Genomic DNA, 13,020 nt, shown 5'->3' with positions numbered 1-13,020 from the left:
TAGGGACCCACATTACCACGATACTCAAAAAGGGAACCCCATTTGCTAAAGTGCGTAGACCACAGAGACTAATCTTGCAATTAACTATTTATTCTATATATAGAGACAAATGATCATTAAGAAATGGAAAATACAAAAACTTAAACAGATTTTCAAATGTGGGTTTGATCCCTTGCTAGGCGTCTGAAAAATAATAATAATGAAAAAATCTTCAATTTGAGTCGATTATCAAAACTATCATGCTTTCAATTAGTCGTGTACATTGATCGGTTAGAGCCAAGACCGGTTCGGGTTGGAACCAAATCGGTTAGTGTTGACCATTTTCCAACCGGGTTTGACCCCAAACCGGGTCGGGTTCACCCAATTTTGTGAGGAAGGAAACCCAACCCAATCCAACCTGGTTTGGGTCGGGTCCGAATCGGGTAGGGTTGGTAACCGGTTAGGAATTGCCTCACTTGAATTATAGTCTCTTTTTTCTTAAAAACCATACTTTTTATTATAGATCAAAGTTTTAGTACAAATTCAAATACTTAATAAAAAGTCTTCAAACACAAAATAAAAAATCTTCAAACTTCAAATGAGTTCGACATTAAACACTCAAAATAAACGACTTCGTTATTACATGTCTTCACTGATAGAAGTTCTTCAACTTTGGGTCTTCAAGTCTTCAAGTAGTCTTCATTCTTCAAGTCCTCAAAGTTGTAGTACACATTCAAATACTTCATAATAAAAGTCTTCATTAACATACTTGAATATAAGTCTTTAAATACTTAATAAACGTCTTCAAGTCTTCAATAATAAAAATAAAGATATTTGACTCTTTGCTAACAAAAGTCTTCAAATCTTCATCTAATCTTCAATGCATCTTCAAGTCTTCATTTAAGGTCTTCAAGTCTTCAATTATCATCAACACCGAAAACTTCAACAAGTTGATCATCATCTTCGGAACTAGCACCGTGCGAAGCTTCATCGAGAGCACTTTCTTCATCCAAAAGTGATATTGCGATACCTTCTTCAACCTCAACCATGTGTAGTTCTTGCTCAATATCCAGTTCACCTTCAAGAGAGGATGTGTCTTATATACGCTCGGCCACATCTGAGTGATCTTTTAAGCAAATGCACATCTCTAATGATGTCGGCGTAAGTCTTGTTCTTCGTATAGTAAGTATCCTACCACTTAGAGAAAAAGTGGATTCCAAATTGAAAACTTTTGATTATTGAGGTTATATTGCGAACAAATGCTATTCCAACTTCATTGAGATTCTTGTTACTAAAGTGCAGAAACATATACATATAATCATCCAATTACTTCCTATTGCAAAAAAAATAAAAATCGCAACCCAGAACAACCCATGGCACATCTGGCCTCAAGATCCAATCCCAATCAAACAAAATAAAATCCATCACTTGTAAATCAATCTACCTGCCTATTAATCTCGTTGTGTGAATCAAATCCATAGTGTTATCAACAAATGGCAACCGTGATTCAATGTTACGTATAACAGAATCAAACCTTCGAGGGCTGATCATTTTATTGAACGGAGCTCCAAGATTTAGAGCGGTTGTGACAATAGTCACATCATGCTCTCTCATTCTAGCAGCAAAATGTGTTTAATTAAGAAGTCAATTGTTATAAATGCGATTGTTACCCATTAAAGCTTTTCTTTCTCCATTGTTAGTTGCCCGTAAAAGTGATTTCATTGATAAAAAGAAAAAGGTTATAAGAAAAGTTAGAAGAAAGAGAAAGCATGCTGTCAAATTAGTGGCAAAAAGGTCCAAATAAGTTTTTTATAGTATAAGAAGTGGAAATTGTAGTAAGAAAATCACCCCCCTTTTTTAAATTAAACCAATTTTTTTACTCTACCAAATATACATTTTCTTAATACTTCGTGCTTTTATGCCATGTCTTTTGCTTAACCGTCCTTTGAATTAATTAACAAGAAGTTATTTTTTGTCCATTTGTGTGTGTGTGAAAAGATTATGTATTGCTTAATGATTATTAACATGTAAAAAAAGTCAATTAAGAAATAGATGACACATACACATAAAGTCTTTTGAAACTCTAATGATACAAGTGTATAACTAAGATGCACGGGGATGAATATAAGGTCAGGGTATCCGTTCCGGGTACTTGTCGGGGACAATAACACTTAGGAGATGGCTTGGGGACATCTCGAATTCCGGAGACAACGGCAGGAAGATACTAGGGACGTTTCAAGTGAAGATGGGGACGTTTCCTAGCCAATTTAGATTTTGAAACTCGTAAAAGTCAAGATCTTTGTACATATTTTCGATTTTTAAAACATGAAGTGAATACAAGAAGGAGAAGTACACTTTTTGCATCAGAATCGAGGATCGATTTTCAGCTCCAATGAATTTGGTGGTGGTAATATATCAGGTTGATAAAGTAGGAGAGTGAAGAGAAATATAAGAGAGATAGAGAAGGGGGGGGGGGGAGATAGAGATAGAACACTACAGATAAAAGCATAAAGCCTCAATATTGATGGGTGTATAGTTATATGCAATTTTTAAGATGAGATATTTAATAAATATAAATTATTAATTAGCTAACATATATATGTTGAGGTTTACAGTTAAGGTTTACAGTTGAGCTAATAATATCTAATTTTTATATTCTTTTCATGTAGTTATTCAATATATTTTTGAACTAGTAACTAATATGTAAAATATTATGCTAAGTTTGTTAATTTTAATTACTCAAATCTAACTAACTTTTGATATTTTGGTAAATATAATTTTTAATTTATTATTTAATATTATCGTATCTTTGCTATGCCCGTATCTTGATTTTGTGAGTTTTGTCATTTCTCATCCACGTATTAATATATGAAAGATATATTTATATTATTATATTCTATGTTATCTATTCTTTATAAAACGCTATATAAAAGATGCTTTTTCTTATATGTTTAAATAGGAAAAAGATTTTAATATTTAAAGATTAGTGAAATATTGATATGCAAAAAATCAACCTATTGATAGACCAAAATAAAATAAAATACTAACATGCATATTCAATGAACGCTAAAAAATAAAGAAAGGGAAAATACGATATTGGAAACAAAATTGATATCACTTAATATAAAGTACTTGTATAAATGGAAATTATAGGTTCATTAATCACAATTAACAAATGCTCTAGGAGAACTTAATCGCAATTCTCGTATATATAAATTGAGGATGAGTTTAAAAAAAAGGGACCATAGGACATTGGTAAAGGTCTTTTTTATTTTTATTTAGCCTTCAAAATAGTTGTTTTTCCTAAAACATTTTCACATATTGACACACTCTAACAATCTCTTCCAATCAACACACATTAACTATAGAGAAAATGTCACAAATGGTCCTTGTGGTTTGTCATATTCGCATTTTGCCCCCTGTGCTTTTTTTTCATTGCAAATGGTCCCTTGGTTTTTTATTTTCATTGCAAAGAGTCCCTGACACTAACATCTATTAGTTTTGGCCGTTAAATGTCTCACGTGCATAGCACGTGAGGGTATAATTGTCAATTTTGTAACCACAAAGACTATTTGTGATAGAAAAAAATTAATTTTTTTAATTAATGATATCATTTTACTTCTATCAATCTTCCATCATCATCATCTTTATAATCATCATCAAAACCCATATTACATAACCCGAAATTTTAACTTTTGATAATTCAAATTCAACCTAAAACTTTATACAAACCATAGTCCATAACTGGAAAATCACAAAAACTGGGTTTTTTGGTGTACAACAGGCATATGTATACCACAAGTCTAACAAGTTCAATGCAAATCAGTAAAAAAAAACAATAATGATAATTCTATACAAATCATATAGTTACTAGAACATAATGGTGGTCTTATTTGCCACACATAATACTCAGTATAAATTTGTAAGATTCCCAAATATAATAAAAGAAAACTCAATCCACCATATATATATATATATCATGGACCAAAAGTCCTATATGTGGGCTCGGTTGCAATGAAGGGATATAAAAACTCATCTCAACATGGACCTGCAAGGCTAAAATCAAATATGCTATTATCTATTTCAAATATGAATTGGAAAAAACGGGAGCAACCATATTATAGTGAACGTGAAGTGGAGAGAAAAGAGATCCGGTAATATTTTTCTTGAGATAAAAAAGGGTTCACTAATTTCTGTTTCTTGAGATTGAGTAAGATTTTTTCCGGCGGTGGGGACTTGAAGCAAAGCGGCTAGTGGGTCTTTTTTTCCCGGTGGTCGGAGACTGTAGCCAAAGACGGAGAGCTTTTTCAGATCCAGATATGCTTTGTTATTTCCCGACGATGTTGCATTTTTCCGATGAACCGGAAAAAGAAGAAAGAAGAAAGGATGGAAAAAAAAGGAGAGATAATAAATTGGATGGAGGAAAATAAATGATGATTTACAGATAATATAGATACAAATATATGAACAAACTAAATACAGATCCATATACATATACTGTGTAAATTGAAAAATGTTTTTTTTTTAATCCCAAATAGTCCTTGTAGTTACGAAGTTGACGATTATACCCTCACGTGCATTGCACGTGAGTCATTTAACGGTTAAAACTAACAGATGTTAGTGTCAGGGACTCGTTGCAATGAAAATGAAAAACCAAAGGACCATTTGCAATGGAAAAAAACATAGGGGGCAAAATGCGAATATGACAAACTATAGGGACTATTTGTGACATTTTCTCTTAACTATATCATCGATGGCGGATTTTTAATCAAATAAATAGCAATGGCGACAACTACATATATTTGATTACAAACATTAATTTCCGCTAAATTGCTGCCACAATCAATTCCTCACTTCTATAAACCCTAATCCACTTACATAATCATGGTAGGTATATTATTATTATTATTATTATTATTATTATTATTATTATTATTATTAGTATTATTATCATCAAATTATATCAATATTTAGATTTACGCTATTTATTATGTTTGTTTATGTAAATCATGAAATTGGAAAATTTTTTAAATACTTGTCATCTGTGTATTTATTTTTTAGCTTGTTTTGAAATTTATTTTTGTGTCTTTTAACTGTTTAATGAAATTCCTGAGTGACTGTCGCTTTTTGTTGAATAATGTGTTTTGATGCTTATGTGCACAAGAAGTTATGTTTATGTTAGCCTTTAGAAACTTTGGCGTTATTCTTTTAGGCTCGATCAAAATTGTCATCTCCGTGTAAAGAGGCAAACAGTGTCAACATTGTATAAAAAAGTATCAATATTGTTATGTAGAAGTATTTTTTTTTTCCACCTGTATACTTCCGAACTCTTAACATTGTGCTGCTGAATTTTCCAAACTAGAGGTGGAAAAATAGGCTAGACGAGAAGGTTGATAAATGATCAAAACCGAACATGTTTAAACAAGATTCTTGATTTTTAATCAATTTCAGTGTGTCATGTGATTACAAAAGTTATATTGTGTCAAATACTTTCAAGAGTAATCTAATTTTTGAAGAAAACAGTGTAGGACTGTAGGTGGTCTTATGCATAAAAAATGTTATGCTTAAAATGGGCCATACTTTCAAAGTGTTACATCTACCTCACTCTCGCATCTCAGTTTAACAACCATTGGTCTTTGAAATACAAATAAATAAACATTGAATGACATAAAAAATAAACATTGAATATTAGGTAATAAAATTATCGAGTAACTAAATGAGTTTATTGAGTTCGAGGTCTTCAAAAATTGCAAAAAAATATTAATTAAGTATCCAACTCGAGCTTAAACAATAGTTAAATATTCGAGCTCTATATGAATAATTATTGACGAAACGAGTCTAAAATCCTAATACTTCACTCGACTCGACTCGGGTCACTAAACAAATTTTATAAAAGTTAATACCCATGTTAAGAAAAATAAAAAGTTAGTGACGTCGAAAAAAAGAAAAACACAAAAGGTTGGATTTACATCGATGATTTTTTTTACAAACTAAAAAAAGGTAAGTTACCTTTTAAGTAATTACTTCAACGATATATATATTTTTGTCATTGATTGCTTTTTATTTTTTAAAATCGAAATAAAAATTGGTAACAATTTTCTTCCGGCTCTTCCTCCCTCCCTCGTCTTGAAGAAGAAGAAAAGTATTCAAAATTTAATTCATTCAATTCTGTAACTTTTCTAAAAATACTAAAAAACTATGGCCAATAATAACAACACTGTACGCTTACTCCGATTAATTAGGGCTAAAACCACCTCACTTACTCCTTCTACCCCTCTTCCTCATTCCACTACCAGTAAGTCACCTTTTTTTTTTTTTATCTTTTTTTTCTTAATTTTATTTTCTTAAAACTACTCCTTAGCTAACTACCTGCTGCTGCTGCTTCGTTTCTATTATATATATATATAGTATAATATAATGTGTGTATATATATATATTGTTTCTATTATAATATATATGTTAAAACAAAGTGAGAAGAAACCAAAAATTTATTGTGATGCATTATAAATTTATATAAAAAATAGTTTATACTAAATTATTATTTAAGTGTTAGAACAACACACTGATTCGCCAAAACCTAAAATTACACTTTTTTGTTTAGGGTTTAGGGTTTAAACAAATAATGGAAATTTGTATCTATGTATCCATGTATTAGTGTTTATTTGAGATGCAGAAGCATCGATTTTAACGGTTTTCACCGTTCTTTAAATTGTTCTTAGTTTTTATATATGTTTCAGGATATCGGTATGAACCGTTAAAGACAAATTTTCAGTCGTCATCCTTATTATCGAGGGGCTGGACTCCTCCTTCCTTTGGTTATCGGAAATTACCACCTCTCACACATAGATATTTTCATACTTCCAATGCTTACACTTCTGGTCAGTTTTTCTTTTATCCACTTACTTACGTTCTTGTCGATTAGTACTGTGAGTTTTATTTTTATCTAGGGTTAAAGTGCATAAGAATGTAGCACATTTTGCTATTGTATGTATTCAACTTTTCTGTCGTATGTATCCAACTTTTAGTTATTGTTATTCTATATATTCGGTTAATGTAAAAAAAAAGGGTAAATGCCCAGGAACCCTAGTCTTGTAGAGGAATTTTTCTCTTAAGCTATATCCAGTTAATGTATTAATCTGGTCACTGTTATGTTTTTGGTAATAAAAGGTTTGATAAGTACAATATCGATAGTTGAAATTCCGATATATACAACAGAACACATCTTTTTATGTAATTGACCGTACTTTATTTCATATAAGAGTTCGATTAACTTTTGTAATTTATATAACTATTCTGCTGGACCTGTGGTTTCTGATGATTTATGTTTGAAAAATTATGTTCATATGTGCAGTAGAGTTAGGGGCATAGCCAAGTATTAAGTAGGATTAGCGATTACCCATCCATAACTTTTACTTATTTATTTCCGGTTCAGGGAAATCCGAACCATTCAAGAGGTTGATTACAGGTTTTAACTCATCATCATCATTAGTATCGAGAGGCTACACTCATCAGTTGAATACTAACTGGAAATTACTTGTGCAGAGGTATCGTAATATGTTGAAATCGTGTAACTTAGGTCAGTAATGTTTTCCTTTATTTTTTTTTTTCTTTTATAACAACTTGAATGTCGTATGAAAGGTGATGAATGTTTATCTATAGAGGTTCTGAGTAATTAAAGTTTAGCCGAGTTTATTTAATATCCAGTTGATCATTTAGTATCTGCGGACTTTTTGATTTGAAATTAGTACGCGTTATACGTATTGAAATATCTTCTGCACTATTTAAGCTCTATATCCATTGGTGGGAGCATGCTAACGTTACAGTGATCAGTTGGGTAATATAAAGATTCAATGTGATTTGTAATTGGTGTGTGAATTACGAGATTGTGTTGTCCTAAAAATATCGTCTTAACATTCCATTGATGTGCACAACCTTCAATATCGAAATTTAAATGTATCATCGAAGATGTTATCTACAAACTACATTCCAATTATTTCTTATGTAGTTAATTGTGGTTTTGAGTCTTCTCTAAAACACTATTGTGGTTGTAAGTAACTTATTTGACCTTCACAAGTTATATGCTACTAGATAGCTTACTATACGTGTGGAGGAGATGTAGCATGGCTTAATAATATTATTATTTAGAAGTTCAAGAACGAGGGTGATGACTTTAATATGTATGCAAGGTCTGCTACTTGATGCTTTTAAGTATCGAATTGCATTTTTTTTACTTATTTGGTTATTGGAGCTGTCTGTTCTTTTTGTAAAAATACGATATATAGATGGTGCAGTAAAACATGTTAGTCTTTATTTTATTGACCATTTACTTACAAGTATGCATACTTGACACTGGCTTGTAAATGTGCCGAAGCAGTTTGCCTTGCAGTACGTGTTACAAACTGTTTTGTTGCCTCTCAATGTAGGATGTTGCTTCTCATATTTAAGAATTGCTTTTGTAAGTTTTGATATAATAAAAGGTTTTGATCTATGCTAATGAGGTGATATGCGATGATCAGGATATGAATTCAGTATGTGGAGGATATTAGGTGTGTCAGCTGTACTAGGATCTTTTTTTATTCCTCCTCGCTTTGCACTTTGTATGGATGGTAAGGAGCTCATTTTCTGTTTGTCAAAGCTTAATGAACTGGTCATTGTTTGTTTGAGTTCTCTATATATAGCAGATCGGAATGGGTTTATATGGAGGTGGTAATTGTAACCCTTCTACTTTAGACAGGGCTTAGCTATGCTTTTTTTGTTAATGGGTTAAACAGGTAAAACAATTTTTATTAATTAGATAGATAAATGGTTTGAACTGGTCAAAAGTCTTCCAAAGTGTATTTCTCTGTATGAAAGCGTTTCAGTTTACCTTAAAAAAATAAGATTACTATATGATGTATTTTTCATAATCATATTTGCGCGCTAATTATTATTTCCAACTCAAAAAACTGGTCAAAATTTGTTTTGGTTTAAGAAAACCTGCTCTGACCCACATGAAATACTACCCACTTTGGCCTGTTTTCTAAATCATTTATACCTGATGTAGAAGGAGATGCCGGTTCAGTAGATGATCATAGCAGCGCCTTGTACGAATCAGAGACTATGGATGATTTTTTATACAAGTTGAAGGTCTTTGCCAGGAGGCTGGTTGTGCCTATTGGGTTATTCTTGATTGTGTGGAGGAACTGGAATTTTCCTGTTGCTCTTGCAGTTAAAGTGATATTTACTTTTCTTAGCACAAAGCCCAACCCTTTGTCAGTTTATTTATTCATTGAACAGGTCAGGACACTACTTAGCTTGTTACATACTTCATCATTTAACTAAAGGCTTCGTTTTTAGATGTAACTGAATAATAGTTTTCGAAACATTTGCACTACCACCAACTATAAATTCAAATATGAGTATTCGCCACACTGTGATATTCAAACCTTGTCTTGACTTCAAGACATGATTGATATTAATGAGTTTTTTTTCAGCCCACGCTTTGCGCTGGGTCAACTGGACCATAACTTCGAAAAGCTTAAAATTTGAAATGAAAACATAAAGATGTTTAAGGGTACTGGAAAAGTCTAGTAAAGAGCAAAACTGTAAACCAACAACAAAGTTTGAACTATAATAAAGGTAAAAGTAGGAAAGTTAAATAAGTTAAAGGGCCGAAAATAGAAGTTTACTAAAACCACAATGATAAGAGGGGCCCCTGTGAAACATTGTTCACTTCAAATTCACAAATTGATTATAACGTATGATATGATATGATGTCTGTAAGCTAAGAGTGCTGACTAAGAATCAATGAAGCTGGTCAAGTGGTCATATGTTCTTGGTATCTGATCAACACATTACTTGTATCAGTATTTCTGCAATGCCGCCTAACTTTCAAATTTCTTCTCTCGGCATTTCAGTTGCAGCAACAATACGGAAGGCGACATTTTTTCTTACAGAAACTCAAGGTTAGTGTTTCTGCCAGTCTACATATTCTACCAAGTGTTTATCGATCATATGTGTTCTGATGTACATCCCTAGAGGTGGCAAAATGACCCATATACCTATAAATGAGTTGATTTGGGTATGCTTGTCTTGTCTTTCACAAGTTAAACAAGTTGATTTAAGAAATATAACAAGGAAATGGGTCTCATTCGTAGTGTACTCAAAACAGTCAAATGCTTAAACTTCATATGCAAATGAGTTGATTTGGGTATGTTATCTCCAATGTGTCAAACAAGTAGACAAATAGAACAAATAAGGAATTAGGTTAAAAGTAATTCGGAGTGTATCTAATGCATACAACCACTGAAACTGCCTTATTAAGAAAATACCGTTGTATATTATATCTGTATATGTACTTATAACACATTAATGTGCCGATCATTGTACAGCCATCATATGCAAAAACAGTCGAAGCAAAGGATTACATGGCCTTCAGCATTGCCAAGGTTAAGATAGGAGATCGGGAGTACACCCTTTTGGGAATCCTGGGTGGCTGGTGGGCTTTCGGATTGCTATCTTTTCCTTTTTCTGATTTACAGGATATGGAATTGCCAGCTATATCGCCAGCTAATTATCTTTCTGACATATGGAGCCACTTAGTGGAAAATGTATTAGTAGTTGAATAATGTAACATTCAGAATTAAACCTATTTAGGATAGTAAAAGCGTAGTAATTTTGTATACTTTGGATGTCTATCGATCAGTTTGACCTGTTAGAAGCATTTACCTGTTTTATTTATGCTTCTGTTTTCTACAATAAAGTGTTATTGTATTGAACCCTGTTCACACAAGTTGGTTGCTATTCCCACCATCCCACCTCTGTGAATTTTGGACAGATCAACGTCAAGGCCATCACTCTATTTTCCTAATGTGCTGATATTGTCCGATTGAGTAGTCCATGGCCAGTGAAGGTGCTTTCGGTCTATACCCATACCCCTCTCGTATAGGAGATCAAACTTTGGTGCAGTCATTTTAAGCAAAAAAAGAAGAAACTTAGCCAGAGGATTACATTCAGTAAATGCAAAGGTAAATTAAATATCAAGATTCACTCCGCAAACACAAATCTGTAGTAACTTTTTACTATTTGGACCAAGAAATGCGGTGCCTAAAGATGTGTCTAATTGTAAGATGATGACATGTGGAAAAATCAGGGGACAAGATTAGAAAAGAGAATTAGTGGAATTCACATATCAAATTTTTAAAGTTTTAGGCATATCTTTAGGCCCACCAATTAGGTTGATTAATCATTTTCCTTTAAACTATAAGAGTTCATAAATTTATTAGGTTCTTAGTGTTCGATGTGAATTACAATTTACAAAGAACATAAAATGAATTTAGACATCGAGGAGTAATCTTTTAATTCTATTCCAGGCTTTCGAAGTCTGATTTGATAATCTTCATTAATAAAAACAACGATAGTTTAATAACATTCTCATGGCTTCATATGTTATCTTAAATCTCAATGTACTACCCTATTATGTATTCTCTGTGTACGAAAATAATACTTCGGTCTTTTAAACATGTATCATCAGGACACATACTAAGATGAATTTAACACACCATATTTTTCTGTAAATCGAATATCAAAAGAGAGAGATTATATATTTTCAAACATTCAGTCGATATTGAAAAACCTCATCGTATAATGGGAAATCGTACACGTACTGTAACACCCCGCCTTACCACAATACAATATTGTCCACTTTGCCCGCAGGCTCATGGATTTGTTTCTGGTTGCTCGGGTAAACTTTCCAGAATGGTCACCCATATGGCATTATGGCCGCCCGAGCACGTTTAACTGTGGAGTTCTTCTCTCATCCACACCCTATGCGCCCAAAACACGTTGTGTTATGTAAGGCCAATGATGTCACTTATATCCAAGATCCCCCTTGTATGTTAAGATATATGCTTTCTTTCGTTTATTCATTAAATGGTGTTACTAGCCATATCATCAAAATAAGTTCAAATGGAAACCCATCGGTTGCCCAACATTAAACAACCAACTACATTATCAATACAATTCATTTTTATCTAAACATAAAGCAAATGTCTAAAGCGAACAACCACTATGGGTAAACTATAGCCAGCTTCAAGATCATCTACCCATGCCTCACGTCTTCTCACATCTACCTGCTCACTAATGTTGGACCTGAGGGAACAACACATTTTAAAAGAGCAAGTGTTAGCTAACGAATTAGCTAAGTAAGATAACACAAAGTTTATTAAACGTTTGTCCATTTAAAATATTATATAAAAGTCGTATTAAATCGCTAAGGCACATATAACATTAAAGCATCACATCATCCACAACATATCATCGCATCGAACATCATCATAATAGGTCAAATCACCCTAGATGTGCCTAATCATCTTTTACTTCACATATATCATATAAGCATCATCGTATAGTGTGACATAAGTCACTTACATTAGGTGTGACATAAGTCACTCATCACATATAAGGTGTAAGTTTGTGTGTAGGCGGTCATAAGACCTAACGGGGAACCTCACACTTGTCTAGATGGATAAGCTTTTCAGCGGTCCATCAGTGTCGTTAAGGAATGGCAAGCCAATCAAGGAGTAGTCCGTACGTTCAAAGACATTGGTAGGTAATCACTCCACCCGGAGATACTCAAACCACGTAATTATGTTGCAAGGAGCCACCCAAGCAACCATATACGCACTCACCGGGCAAGGGCAAGTACGGGTTAAGCTTAACACTTTCATATCATATACGAGCTCGGTTTACATCACATATAGTTTAGGTTTCCACGTTACCTAAACATCATCACATATCATCTTTTACGTTTGGGCCCTTAAACGTGCACGAGTCATGACAACTTAATAAGTCTAGTGAACTAGATGAACAAGCCATGTAGTCATGCACATTATACATATCATCAACATATAACACATTTCAATTCAACTCAAGATATTATATAGCATTTCGTAGCATATCATTATATCGCATACATTGTTACATCACGTACATCATCATATATCATTGCATATCGTATAACATTACATATCATCTTTCATATCATAATATATATATATATCA

At 32.8% G+C, this 13,020-nt stretch overlaps 1 protein-coding gene across 1 annotated transcript; it reads left to right on the top strand.

The window, feature by feature from the left end:
- Nucleotides 1-6,065: 6,065 nt before the first annotated feature.
- Nucleotides 6,066-10,698, top strand: LOC122589608. Its single transcript, XM_043761920.1, has 7 exons — nucleotides 6,066-6,274; nucleotides 6,717-6,857; nucleotides 7,412-7,555; nucleotides 8,496-8,585; nucleotides 9,023-9,255; nucleotides 9,876-9,923; nucleotides 10,350-10,698. The coding sequence occupies exons 1-7, from the start codon at nucleotides 6,178-6,180 to the stop codon at nucleotides 10,584-10,586; spliced, it is 990 nt and encodes a 329-aa protein (XP_043617855.1). The 5' UTR covers nucleotides 6,066-6,177; the 3' UTR covers nucleotides 10,587-10,698.
- The last annotated feature ends 2,322 nt before the right edge of the window (nucleotides 10,699-13,020 follow it).

This window comes from Erigeron canadensis, chromosome 2 (assembly GCF_010389155.1).
Source record: "Erigeron canadensis isolate Cc75 chromosome 2, C_canadensis_v1, whole genome shotgun sequence".
NCBI classification, from domain to species: Eukaryota; Viridiplantae; Streptophyta; class Magnoliopsida; order Asterales; family Asteraceae; genus Erigeron; species Erigeron canadensis.
Note: the sequence above shows the minus strand (reverse complement) of the source record. Positions and strands in the feature narration are given on the sequence as shown.